At 47.7% G+C, this 14,285-nt stretch overlaps 1 protein-coding gene across 1 annotated transcript in view; it reads right to left on the reverse strand.

Moving 5' to 3' along the window:
• Positions 1-1,222: 1,222 nt before the first annotated feature.
• LOC119441745 (bcl-2-related ovarian killer protein) overlaps positions 1,223-14,285 on the reverse strand; it is a 194,600-nt gene continuing 181,537 nt past the window's right edge. Inside the window, exon 3 of the mRNA XM_037706354.2 lies at positions 1,223-2,398. Coding sequence (XP_037562282.1) covers positions 2,282-2,398 — 117 coding nt within the window. The 3' untranslated portion in view covers positions 1,223-2,281. The remainder of the gene's footprint in view (positions 2,399-14,285) is intronic.

Below are 14,285 nucleotides of genomic sequence, written 5' to 3' on the forward strand. Positions count from 1 at the left end.
GAGCAGCAAGAGCGAAAGGATATTAAGCGAAAGAAAATGAGTTCATTGTTTCTTATACTCGGCAGGCGCCATCTATGAAGCAAAATATTTAACCAGATGTATTTCCGGTTGACTACCCTGCCCCGGGAAAAGGCGCGGGGGGGATAAAAAGAGAAAAAGAGCGGAAGGGGCGAGATAGAGTGGAAGAGAGCCGAGCACAAATAAACCACGCACACTAAGGAGCGGCAGCGAGCGGTGTTCGTAAAGGCTACCATGAAGGCCCGTAGGCTGCAGGAATCTTAGTAGCGCGAACAAAGCCTTCTGCGCGGAGTTTCTTTGGCAGAACTGGCCTAGAGCTTTTAGGTCTGATAGACAAAATACTGCAAAAAAGAGAAGCGCCGGAAAACAGCAATAAAAATCTATCGTAGCTTCTTTACACGTCGTCCGCACAATTCGCCGTATTAGCTATCCTTTGCACTCCAAAGTATTATTTGCATCCGAAATTTAGACGCAGCGGACGCAGGGGAAAGAAAAGAAAAAGCGCAGCTGCTGCTCTTCCCACGCCCAGTGAACGGCCGACCACTCAAGCAATGCGTTTTCTGTTTCTCTTCTTCTCTTAGAAGCTCGCTTCAAATATAGCAGAAATATCGAACGTGGCTGCCTGGAGTGGCGAAAGCTTAGGGTCGGTTGGTCCCATCGCCGCATATGCGCGGACTGCACTTCCACGGTGGTGCACACTGCCCGGTTGTCTTCGCCATTGTGTTTGCTTTTCATCATCCATTAGCTAGGAGATCGGCTATCAATGCTAACAGTGGCAAACTGTATCGTAATATACATGGAAAGTTATCGCTCGATAATGCAATATGCACTTGAACCTACCTGCATGCATTTGAGTAGCCTAGCTATGAGCCTGAAGGCGTGATATGCTGCGCAAAACTAGAAAGGTAAGTGCTCATTTTTAGTCACGAGGTAACAGCTACTGAGAATACTCTCTAAGAACGACGTCAGGAAAAAAGAAACTATAAATTACATTGATTAGCCTTCCTAACGCAGTACTAGGTGGCTGAGTCTGTAGGTATACCCTGAAAGTTGCTCGTCTGAGTGAACGTTGCCTGGGATATTTCTGTCCCGGTGTCACTTGCTCCGCGTATTCAGAACAATACCTGTCTTAAAAATCTTCGCTGAGGATATTTAACGCTCAGTATTGTTTCTTAATGAACGCTTTTTTTTCCTATCGTGTTAATTTTTACTCACCCTATACTGATCACGTTACCTTTTAGCGCATTTCCTACCGGTGCATAGCTCAGCCTCCCAGGTCAAAGAAAAAACGCCTGTGCGTTTGCTTAAATCGCCTGAAAATGCCTAATTAAAATCGTCTGATTGGCCGGTACATATCGCGAACCCAGCAAACTTGTCCTAATTAAACTAATGACGCCTAAATATCTTGCGTGCAGGATTTTTCCTGCGATCGAGTACCTTCTGATATCTTCTTTGTAATCAGCTACCGTGTAAGACTTCGCACTGCACGTTACATAGGTATGTATAATATCACGCTGTATTCGACCCTAGTATTCTTTCAAGGATAAATGCATGTTTGATACTACCGGCTCGAGATATATGTACACAAAACTCACACAAATTTCACTCAAGTAAGTCCAGGAACAGAAATGCAGTGTCTCCACGACTACCGCTACGGCGGTATGCGCACGGTTTAGGACACCAAGTCAGCCCATGTGTTCACGCGCAGACTCACAAGCTTTCCGTGTAAATACTGCGGTAGTTTAGACGCGAGAATACACATCCATGCACGAAAGTCTGGCCCCACTCATTCGTCAACATGGTTCGTCAAAAATTCTTTCTCGCTCGGGCGATGGTCCCTGTGACAAGTTCGGGACGTCGAAATCTGCTACGACAAAACCACTAAAGCCAGGTGCTACATACGTGATTAGTTATCTCGCAACAACAGAACAAGGAACAGGTGTCTTGGTCACCGTGGTCATCAATGGTCACCATTCCAACATCATGCAAACATTGTTACGTTGGCCTCTACAACTGAAGCACAGCGGTCACAGCACCAACGGGTTGAACTACGCGCAAGACGGTTTCATGTGCACAGATTCACGGCACTCAATTTGCTCAGTCAGTTCTTGGCTGTGTTTGGTGGGTTTGTTCGTGAGGCTCGCTGTCACACAACACATAGCACCGCGTCTTTGGCGTTGTGGGGTTCCAGGATGGCAAACTTGGGCGGAAGGAATGGCGCCGATCACAGCATCCTTGCGAGGTGTAGCGTTTGCGCCGGGCGTCAGGACAGCCAGTAATAGAGAAGGACCACCACCAGCACCAGGCCCGCCACGATAAGCAAGAAGTCGACCAGGATTGACCGCTGGGGCCGTCGTCGGAACCGCGTGATTAGGGTTCCCTGCATGAAACGGTGATAAGATACGCAAATGAGGCGACTGAACGAAATGATGTAGGCTGACATGGGAATAAAACACAGTCGTCCCCAGATTAATTCTAAGGTCGATCGTGATTCTGAGGCATAGTGTGTAATCGGCTGACACAATACAGGTTTAGTAGACGTCTGGGGGGGAGGGGGGGGGGTGTATTCGTATTTTGGTGTTCATAAATGGTGCTCTCAATGTCGATGATGTTGATATCAGTGTAGCAGACGACAGGGCATCATCAAGAAATAAAATAGACCGGAGAAACAAGGAATTGTCCAGATTATTGTCTGTCTTTTGTCCCATCCGCTTCTGCGCAGCAACAAAGAAGCCAAACTTCGCGTACTTCTGTAAAATCTAATACTCCTGACACACGGGCACAGTAGAGTCTTTTAGGTAAGCGGACATCTACCGGAAAGGCGTTCAAGCGCAGTGACACACGACAAAGGAGTATCTCCCTCCCGGCAAAGTTCCTTTGCGGAAGAGAAGATCGGGCATCTACTTTTCGAGCGGAAAGGTGTACTCTCGCATACAGCGTGCACAACTCATCAATAGACGAAAACGTGTTACATAACTACGGTGCCCCGTAAGTATTATTTTTACCTTAGAAAATGTATTAATCTTTAGCGGTAATACGATTTGTCAAACAGTGAAGCTTTACTCTAGCTATACTGTCAAACGCTCGCACCACGTCGCTAGCGCCGCCATGTGGAATTCCGAATATGCACATTAGCATCAAGAATGGGAAAAAATGTTTTTAGGTTCTACAATTACTAAACGTAACCTACATGCGCAGCTTTTTGTAAATGTTTTCTCTCTTTCTGCTTTAACAAACAACGCCTTTTTTTTTCGCGTTCATCTGAGGAACCACCTAGGCCGGCATTTTGTAGCGATGCTTTTCTGGTGATAATGCCTTTAAGCGCTTATCGCGCTTTGTCAGTGGTCAGAGCGACGGTCCGCTCGGGTTATCAACGGGATCAGCCGGCCGTGAGCGGTGGAGGATAAGACTAGTATAGAATAAGTCATAAGGCATCGCTACAAAATACCGGCCCTAAAGAAGTTAGTGCGATGCCGTGTGTCATCGGCGCAACTCCTTTCTGCAAAGGGTCCTTCGGAGTAACAAAAGGGGTTTCCTGCAAAGGACTTTACTTTTGCCCGTGTGTCAGGGGTATAAGATAAGCTTTACCATTCTGACATGAACATGGTCACTGTTTGTGGTGGTCAAACTACGCAGCGCAATGGAAAGAGAAGACAATTTCTTCATAAGGGTATGTTCTCCAGTTGCATACCAAGGGCAGAAGAGCCTCCGCCCTTTCCCTTCCCCGCACACGCAGAAACACAAGCACATAAAACTGTGAAGCCCCGTCTACGGTATAAAACATGCCACCAGACTCACTCGCGCAGCTATATCGACCAGAACACTACGCACGAGAAGGCAATGCCATGCTTGCCCGTAAAACGAGTTTAGTGGGAAAACAGAAAATCTGGGATGGGATTTCCGAAGCTAGTAGTCCGCCAGAACTAACAGAGAGCTTTACCAGCAGGGGCCGCAAAGCTTGGTGGCTCAGTGAGCGTTGGGATACACAGGAATGGCGAGATTTAGAATAGAGATTTTCCGTCGCGCTTTTTGTATATACGCGTATCGCGCTTGCAGCGCCTCTGCGTCTATAAGGCGAACCTACGACAAAATCTAACATAACGACAGTAAATAAAGTGCCCCGCTCGAGCGTTCGTCGTTAATGTATTTTTTTTTTTTTGCTTTCAAGTTAAAGCGAAAGCAGCAGCCGTTGCATAGCGTGAAAGTTTAGAGTCAACAATCAAATATAGTGGGAGAAGGAAGGTCGGGGGAGGGGGGGGGGGGGAGTTGAGATTAACTATAAACAGTATACTGTTTGCGAACTTACGTTGGAGGAAAAGAAAAGAAAGGTCAAAGTCGGCGAAGGAACGACAGAGCAAGTCAGAAAAGCAAGTGTCGGTATAGGAGGAGCTGGCGCACACAGAAAACGCTATAGAAACACAAGTAAAGCAAAACAAGGGAGATTAATCACGAGAACGCCTATCAAACCTAACCTTTTCCGCTCCTTCCCTGGAGCGTTGCGTGCGTCGTCGTAGCCTCGCCGAATATATATAGATATATATATATATATAGATATATTCACAAAAGCACCCCAGCTGCCCTAGCTATATATATATATATATATATATATATATATATATATAGCTAGGGCAGCTGGGGGTGCTTTTCTGAACATTTACGAATTCCGCCACATTGTAGCATTCACAATCTAGTGAGCTCTGATTGGCTCAAAATGCCGCCATTGCAGAATTCTACAGTGTCTAGGATAGTACCCTGTGTATGTGCTGGTTGCTGTCTTGTCGAGCAGACAACTTGTGGCCACGGGATACGTGCCCATATGAACAACTTGTTGCTGTCTGTCCCGGTAGATACGTTGGATCACTAGGTACGCTACTATTGGGTACGCGCCCATTGTTGGGAAATCCCGCATAATGCCGCTGAGACACAATCGGTATGAAGCCTGGAATGCGTTTCGACATGCGTAGTATTCGATTGCGCCTCTCATCAATATTCATCACGTGCTCGTGAGGCGTACAGCTAACAGTTACAGGTGACGAGGCAGTCTTCGTTCCATTCGCTACTGCTGCTATACCTCGCTAACTCAAACTCTGCGTCTTTTAGAGTCCAACATTACGTTGATTATAAGTGTGTGCGTGTGGTTTTTTTGTAGCGTGCACTGGGGAAGAAAAAAAATAAAGGGGCGAAAAGAAAGAGACAGTAATGAACAGAACAACCACTACTTGCACGTAAACGTGTGCACACCGAGTCAGTAAACGGTCGCAAAAACCCGAGGACTTCAGTATTTTACAGTGTAAGCTGTTATGGGCTCATTCCAATAGCCATTTCGGTTCGCGATGGTGTCCGCCGCCGACGGCGTCCGCGATCGTAACTGCTATCGCTGGAAATGCGAAAAAAGTACCCGGTTCCCGCCGGGATCGAACCCGCGCCCGCTGCGTGGGAGCCAGATACTCTACCACTGAGCCACGCAAGCACTTCCTATCGAGCGCCAGAAAAATGCCCTTTAAAGCAGGCGCAGACGATCCGAGCCTCCGCCAGTATGGTGGCGCCATCTAGTTAAGGCGCCAGCAAACGCATCGTGCGCAGGCGCAGACGACGAGATGCCATTCAAACGAGGCGCGCAATAAAAAAAAACGCGATCCCCAGTCTCCGCTAGTATAGTGGCGCCATCTAGTTAAGATGCCTGCAAACGCAGCGTGCCCGACATGCAAGTTGCAGTTGTAAGGGCTCAGCAGACTGCTGTGCAGAAAGCATTACAAGCCGCAGCTCGCCGTCGACGCCGGGTGGACAGTTCAGATCATTCTCGTCAAAAACAGGCGAACAGACTGCCGCGAAGACCCTGTTGTGCATGGTGCCCAAATAGGAGCTACTCTCGCGCCGCTCCACCAGCTTACGCTGTGACTGTGCTGCGTGTGCCGCGCAGGCCTGTGACTTTTATTGCGATGGCAATTATATGGACACTTCAACCGGATTTGTGCCGTCGTCGTCGCCGTCGTCGTCGCCGTGAGGTTCCGTATAGATTCCAAGGGCAATCGCCGCGCGCCGTATGCGCGAGCGAAAGCGCGCGGGGGACGCGCGCTATCACCGAGAGCGAACGCTCGGCGGAAAGCAAACGCGACCGTCGCGTGGGGGTATGGGAGGGAAGGAGGCGGGGCGGCGCTGTGCTCCGGCACCAAAGGCGTATCTTGCCACTCAATCTCCCACGCGAAAGCAACAAAGCGGGAAGAGGGGGGAGGGAAGGGGGGCAGCTTCTCCTCTGCCAACAACTTCTCCTTTGCAGTTTGCCCGGCGGTGCCCGTCGCCCGCACCGTCTCTTATCTCCACACGGCTCTGACCTTTGTATGCGCTGTGCATTCGCCGCTCAGTTTCCGTTGAAGCGATAGACCGCGCGAACCTGCGCTTGCTGCCAGCGTTTTGACAGTCGTTGGCTGCGGTCATTCAGTGTGATCTTTTCATGTTTGCTTGTGCGCGCTGACACCACGATTGTTAATTCAGTTAGTAAGCCAATGTTTCCAAGTTTATGCAACCGATAAAACTACTATCCCTACTCCGAATAGCTCTCTACTAATTTGCTATCGCAATCGATGCTTCGCCTTTCGGGCGAAACTGCGACATTTTTAGCAACGCTTTTATCGCCTTACTGAGCCAACAATAAATATGCTCAGTACAGTAAAATACACACGCAGCGCTATTCAGCTCAACGGACTGTGCTTGCATAGCCAGAAACTGCCGCGCTCATCGAGTACATTCTCTCCCAGGATGACGAAGATCATTTCTACTGAACAAGCGGTGACATAAATCTGTAGTAGCCCTCAGGAGATCTTACACAGCGATATATACTTCAGCGAATCTCAAGCGCATAAATTACATATGACAAAGGCGCTATAACGTAAAATTATTCCAATCTGTTTTGATCACAAACTCCTGACGTCAAATTTACGTAACCACCGGCGCAAGCATCGGGCGGTGACCCGCAGCGTTGTCTGAACCCAATCAAACACTCTCCTCGTTTATAGGAGGTCACCTTTTTTCGCTTTCAAAACCAATAACATTGTCTACACTCAACGGTTTTTCTTATCTAATTGGCTGATAAGAGGCGAGGAGCACGCTCTAGTGGAGAGGGTTTCGATGGGGCTGAGCTAAATAACCACATGAAGTGGGTGGTGCCGGCTTCTCCAATTGGTCCGATTCGCCTTACTTAGCTTGCGGTGGCTGGTCAAAATCGCGGAGTCGTGCAACGGAAGGATAAGAATGCCGCTAAAACGGATCCTCAGCAAGGAAGAGTTGGCAGAGCGATGTCGTATGCATGTCGAAAGGGCTCGATAACGTTTTACTGCCACGCAAAAAGGTTTATCATGCGCAAATAAATACATGCTCACCGGCAGGTGCGAGTGCCGAGGGCCTGAGCGATCGGCGGGCAGCCATCTTCTATTCCTTTCGGAACGGGGCAGTCTGTGGCTATTAAAGAAATTTTCAGTTTTATTCGGCATATTAATGCATTTTTTTCGCGTACACGTCACTTTGACGTGCGAGTTTTCGCGGTTTTGTGAGGTCGCGTGACAGACAGGCGAAGTGGGCGTAGCCAGAAAACATTGGACCAACAGCAGAGGGCTAATGGTGAAAAGGCGTCGAATCAGGAATGATTATTTTTGTTTTGTGCGGTTTAATCATGCATAATCAGTGTGTACACGTTATATCAGATGGGAAGCTATCGCGGTTGTCGTGACGTCGCGTGACAGACAGGCGAAATTATGAGTGGCCCGAAAATGTTTTGACCAATCATGGAGGCTGATTGCAGAAATTGGAATCAAAACATTTTGGAATCATTTTACGTTATAGCGCCTCAGGAGTCGTTCAGGAGGGTTTTAACAACATGATGACCGACTTTTCCTTGCGCATACACGTTTACCGCTACAGTTGCCTCCGGTAAATATTTACATGAAGAATGGGCCAACTTGAAGGTTTTGGGGTGTACGCTACCAACCTTGACCTGCATTAGTATTTATTTCCTGTCCGCAGTCTCATTCAGCAAGCCCGCGTGAGGCAAAATTGGAAAAAAAAAAGAAATTCTTGGACACTTTGTGCCCGCAGCTGCAGCAAAATTTGGACGTACCTCATTTAACTTGGAAAAGCGTTCTAAGGCATTGATGCATGTGTCAATGCATCAGGCCACACCAAGGAAGCTCCAATTGCTTATGATGCTTCTGATACTAAATACTCGTATATACTAAACAACTAATTCTGAATTCAGGACTAAACTTACGAAGCGATTTATGCACAAGATTACTTCCAGGGCTATTTCAGATTCCACACGAAACACACTTACCTTCTTGGCCTTGACGGGCTTCGTGTTTTTCTGTCGCTTGCGGTTCCTGACGGACAGTTTCTTTTCGTAGGCATACAACTTCAGAATTTGCTCCCTGGCTTTCGTCTTTCTGTTAGCCACCTGCTGCTGCTGCTGCTGTTGTGGGCAAGGCCGGCTGGCTAACGGTCGTGCACATGTCTCGGCTTTGCATAGTTCACGTTTTGCCTGACAGCGTGTTCACTTGTATAACGTTCAACAGACTATTATTGAATCCATGTACGCCCCACGTCTTCATCGCATGATTGCCAGTTCGTATGCGAGAGTCTCGTCCACTGGCCGTCCGCTGTTTCCGCTTCACTTTCCCCAAGGCAGTTCAAATTTGCGCAAACGGGTCAATACGTTCGAAAGCCCGGGACTGGGCAGCAGGCGGCGTTGTGTGCCGTTGTATATTAGGCAAGAGGAAGGGTCGATATCGTTTGCCTGCTGTGTACGTTGAACCACGGCTCCTCAAGCACCGCGCCAAACATGGGACACAACGATTGTTGATCTGCGGCGGAGGGGGTTCTCGTCACCATTCACTTGAACTCCGATAGTGGTAAAGCTATCTAACTTACCCACATCTAGAGGGAACACGCATTCGCGCACTTAATTTCGTTAAGCTCTCATAATTTAATGAACAGGCGAAACATTCAGCAGAAAACATCGACCGAAGGTACGCTTCGCTCTAGGAAACTCATCGATCGAGGTATGGCTTGCCAGCCCTCGCAGCGTGCATATCCGCTGCATTTATTAGATCATTATGTAGTGGGACAGCGTATCGAGAAAATTAAATAACCGCATTAGGACATAAACGCATGATATATGGTCAAGTATGACCGTCCGCCGCAACTGTCCCGAAGACGTCGTTCGAATTTCGTGCGCCACACAATCAACCTTCTGAAACCGCTGTCTCGGAACGCAGTGGTCGCTGACGTAGTCGATATGCTTTCACATCGATGCACTCCTGCAGCGTGTGCTTCACCGTCAATACAATGCTTCACGATTCAAAAAGCATGCTGAGCTTTTCAATAGCGCGGTCTGGTGGACTCAACCTTGAGCGTTACACAGGTCCAGTGTTCCATTCACACGAAAGAAAATTTTGATTTGCGTCTCCGGCTGTTTCGAAGCAAATCTGAGTTCATTCTACACTAAACAGCAAATGTTGCGTGCGGAACCGGTGACACTTTCAGGTCCGTTAACGGCACTCACGAGGCGGTCTTCCAGGCGTTATTCCAATGTCAGATAGCGGAACACACGTTGGCAATAGAAACAGAAGTTTCTCTCGTAGCACTTTCTTCATCCTCAGAGTTGCCGTGGCAGGCGAACAGCTCGGATGATTCCGGCTGCGCACCGAGTGAATGCGACCCGGTGTTTCCGATTGGGAGCCGTATTGAAGCCGGTCACGACGAGAAAGCTGGAAGGTTCTTGGCGGTTTGAAGATCCTCCCTCGGGATCCTCGCCACCGGACGCAGACAGGGAAGGACGGGTGAACGTGGGGCCATCTGGGTTGCGTGCGGATGTGCTGAGAGATGTGAGCACGAGGAGGTACGGCCATTCCCTTGCTCTTTCCAGTGGCCCCGACTTCCCTTTCAGCAGTGAGAGAAAACACGCTATCCGTCTGCGTAAGCCCTTTTCATGCTTCCTTTCTTTCTGTTTGTTTATATTTTATTTATTTTTTTACTTTTTGCTGTCCTTGCGGGCCTTGTCGAAGGGTAGCGCTTGATTGACGCGCGGCCACTGGAACCACGGCGGGGTCTGCTTCTACGTCAACACACGCCGCACAGCTCTCGCGCCCTTCCAGCCACCGTCCAGACGCTGAGCTGTTTGTTTGCCTAGGATGCGGCCGGCGGAAGATAGGGGCCGCCGGGGTGCGATAGAAAACGTTGTGTTATTCGGCGAGTCCGCAGAGGCGCGCAGGAAAAGGCGGACGACGATGCAGTGTTTTATTCTCTAGCAGGTCAAGTAACGGGTTCAGCTTTTTCGAAAACCTGCGGGAGGCGCTAGTGTTCGAACGGGTTCAGGGAATGAGTGCGTCTTGAGTGCCTGGTGCGGCGGCTACTCCGCCAACGGTTCCCAGACGTAGCGGCTGCGCTGTTTCCCAATCACATACATTTCGGCATGCCAGAAACGTGTGGTAAGAAATAGAAGCAAACGCCATTTTATTTTGCTTTTACTTGCAAGTGATCACATGACAAATATATCTACTATGCAATACCGCACAGCATTACTTGTCTGCTTCGATTGTTATGTTTAATCTTGGAGAAGGTTCAACCTGCGGGAAGTTTATCAGATAAGCATAGTCTTCACCAGAGTCACGTTTAATTGTCGTGCTCCTGCCCCCTTTAAGACTCCTTTGCTTCTTATCTCTGCATCAGTTGTCTGACAAGGAGTTATACGAATGGCAAATAAAGTTTCATCATGTTTCGTTCCATCGCTTTTCTTTGCTCTTTCATTGCTTATTTATTTGTCTGAAATATTGACATAATAATAAAAACACTTCCCCAAAAGCAGACACCTACGTCATTCGGCTCGTAGACGAACCTCGATCCTAGAGAGCCTAAGACAACACCATCGCTCGATCAGCATACTCGTTTCGTCAACAGCCGTTTCACTCAAGGAGCTCAGTTTGCCCACCTGTCACCTCCACGTGCGCTCCATATGTCACGAGTGCCCGGATGCTGGCGTTTCCCTCTATAAGGAGGCCCGGGCCAAATCAATACAGTATTCGTATTCACGACCACTCTTTTCTTCCCGCCTCTGTCTTCCCTTGCTGAAGCGTGAGGAGCGAGTGGTGTCCCGTTCCACGGCAGGCAGCTTCTGTTTTCGAAACATCCCCCTGGCCATCTGATTGATGGCGCAATCAACAACGCGTCGTATTTGTTCCGCTTCTCCCTTTTGTGACTGTCTTAGCCACTCGTGCAACTTTCTATGTATGTCCTCCCTAAAAACTAGGCTGTTCGACCAAAGCAATATTTTCGGAAGCTGGCCGATGTGGATCAGTGGACGAAAAGACACCTCCGACGCTGCATGGCTTGAAGACTCGAGCGGCACTTGGCCCGGCAAAACGTACGAAAGTCGGTATAATTCTTACTGCAGAACGTTTGACGTGCTTTGCTTCTGACAGCCAAAGCATATGGGACGATTTCTGATACCCCCAACCTGACATTTTCAAACAATTATAAAGTACGAGTACTGCAGTGCAATTGGTTGGTAGTCAGCAACGGTGAACTCAAAATGGGGAGAAAAAGCATTAGGCAGCGCGTTAGCCGTGCAACATCCTGTGCTGGTACAAACAGCCACCTCAATGTGAAGAAACGACCCTGGCCATTCACCTATGACACTTTTGTTAGTGACTTTATTGCTATAGCCTGTGCTAATGACGCCAGGGGCTATCTCAAAGCCTGCGTGAATGGAGCGTCTAATGAACGTAGCAGCCGGCTCGTACACGATGCTGTTTTCCTTGCGCAAGCGGGCGGTTTCCTAACTCCTCACATGTTTGCAGTTACGCACAATGGCGTTCATGGTAGCGCGTTCATTGTTTTTGACGGAAAAGGACATTCACTGTAGTGAGCCTGCAAATTTCCGTTCTCCTGGACCTCGGCATGGCGCTCCGTTGCGTCAGGCGCCACGCGATATTCATCATATTCCTAATCGATCCCGTCAACCACTGCAAGAGGCGCACATTTCTTGAGCTAGGGTTGACGGCGACGTGAAAAACAAAAGCAAAACTCGGCTTGACCTACCCATAAAGTGGTGGTTCTCGAAACTCTGCTACATGACGCAATCTGTAGTGACTGTATACTCTGTCATCCATAACTTTCCACTCAAAAAAATACGAGCGGGTTTGCAATGCTGATCTTCGACTTTGGGGCTCTGAGAATATATAGCTGTGGATGAACCCAGAACTGACGCTATCAAAAGCGCCGGCCGCGCTTTGACTGAGCGGCCGGCGCTTTAGAGCGTCTGTATATCGTGATAGTGCATTCTGACAATTTGTTTCTGCAAACCAATTACGGCTACGGTACTCAGGAGTTGGACGCGACATGGCGTCACGATACACATGTTCGCTCCGTTCCTCTAAACGCTTCAGTTGCCCAACACGGGCGTAGCCTGAAAAAAAAAAACGTGTGTAACATCCTTGTTTATTAAAAGATGAGCGTAACCATCATACCAAGCCTTACTGCTATGCAATAAGACAGCAAATTTCCTTCCGTGTATTCACGTCACGAAAATATCGACGACGCCAGCTTTGCCATTTCATGAAGACTGTCTGAAGAAGACGTGGTCTCTGTTCTTCGCTTTGCTCTGTATTTAGCGCTGTTTTCTGCCAGTAATCATGAACCAACCATGCAAATGCGTTCCATTCTGCAGTTCAAGACTTTCTTATCTTGACTATAACCTAGTGCGCCCAGACCTGTAGAATATGCTACAGAATATGCTACCATAGTAGGGGACCCGTACTTTAATGACGTAGAATCGTCGAGCTCAAATTTTCCTACTTGTTTTTTTTTCAGAACCAAACAGGTTTGGCAAATGCCACATATACTTATGCTCCACGCAGGTCGCCGCATCTTTTTAATTCCAAAGTAGTACAATCATGCACTGCCCGCACAAAACTCTTTCAGAAATCATTACTTCCAATTACGAGCCAAGAGTGGAAATCATCTAGCTGAAAGTGTTGTTGAATGCACATCACATGACCCTTTTGATAAACTGTCGTGAATCCATCTCCTGTAAACCTTCTCCTGCTTGGGCATGCAGACTGCTACCTGCAGTACTGGGTAAACAGGAAAAATTGAAAATTATTTTAAGTCTTTCCCAACCTTCATATTCGATGAGCGCGACCTTGTTACGTGCGAGAAGTGCCTGGTAGCGTTTCCGCAACTTCTAATGTATGTGTCAGTGCTCGTTCAGGAGTTGGCGAACATCGCATGGCTGGGTGTAAAAATATCTCGCTCTCCCTTCAGTATGTAACGCGAAGCATATAGCTCCGAGCTGCAGCTTCTTTTCTTTCGCGTCTCATATATTGGCAACGTCACGTCGCGTCTGTCTACACACACACCATGAGAAAACACTAGAATCTGGCAAGTGGGTGATCCCCGTTGTTTACTGCCTCATCAATCTTGGCGTTTATTGTGCCGTGGAAAAGCTGGATTCTTTTCTTTTCTCCAGCAGGGCCTGACTCGCGATCCCTTCAAGATTCTAATAATAATGCAAAACGAACACCTTTCTATGCCGCATCGTCAGCTTTTCTTGTAACTTCAGTTAAGATGGACATTTACTCTGGGATTGCAAACAATGTCGGTGACGGTCCAGCTGTGTATCTTTCAAAGAAAAGTTTCTTCTAAAGAAGCAAATGCCTTAAAATCAACATTCGGTGCGACGTAAAGATAATATTCGGGGGTACGTAGGCAGTCTTACATTGTTATGCCAAACGTAATGTTTTTACAGTGTTTGTGACGGCTTCTTCGTAAAAGGAACCTGCTCGTGGTCCATGAAAACATTCATTGTTACATTGGTCCTTTTTATAGCCCTAAGCCAATTCTCCAATGCCATGGTTATTTTTTATAAGCTGTAACACAACTCTCCAAACGACATTCATTCCGAAAAACGTGTTTAGGTTCAACAGTAAATATACATTGATATTGTGTTTACATAAAGAAACCGACCAACCACATTTATGCTTGCTTTTATTCCTTGGATAGTAGGCAAGATAAAACGTTAGTACATTCGTGGAGTATCCCCATGCTCCCTTTTAGTTGGCAAAACAAAAATTATGCCGCGCTGCTTATATTTTACTCCGTGCTTGTCAGTGGAGCACCAGTGACAAAATGATTAAATGTTAGGTAGATCGTTCATACATGTTCGGTAAGGAAAAGAAAATAAGATGTTTTATCGAAGACATTGAATCTCTGATATATTTTAT

The sequence above is a fragment of the Dermacentor silvarum genome, chromosome 2 (genome assembly GCF_013339745.2).
Source record: "Dermacentor silvarum isolate Dsil-2018 chromosome 2, BIME_Dsil_1.4, whole genome shotgun sequence".
Lineage (NCBI taxonomy): Eukaryota > Metazoa > Arthropoda > Arachnida > Ixodida > Ixodidae > Dermacentor > Dermacentor silvarum.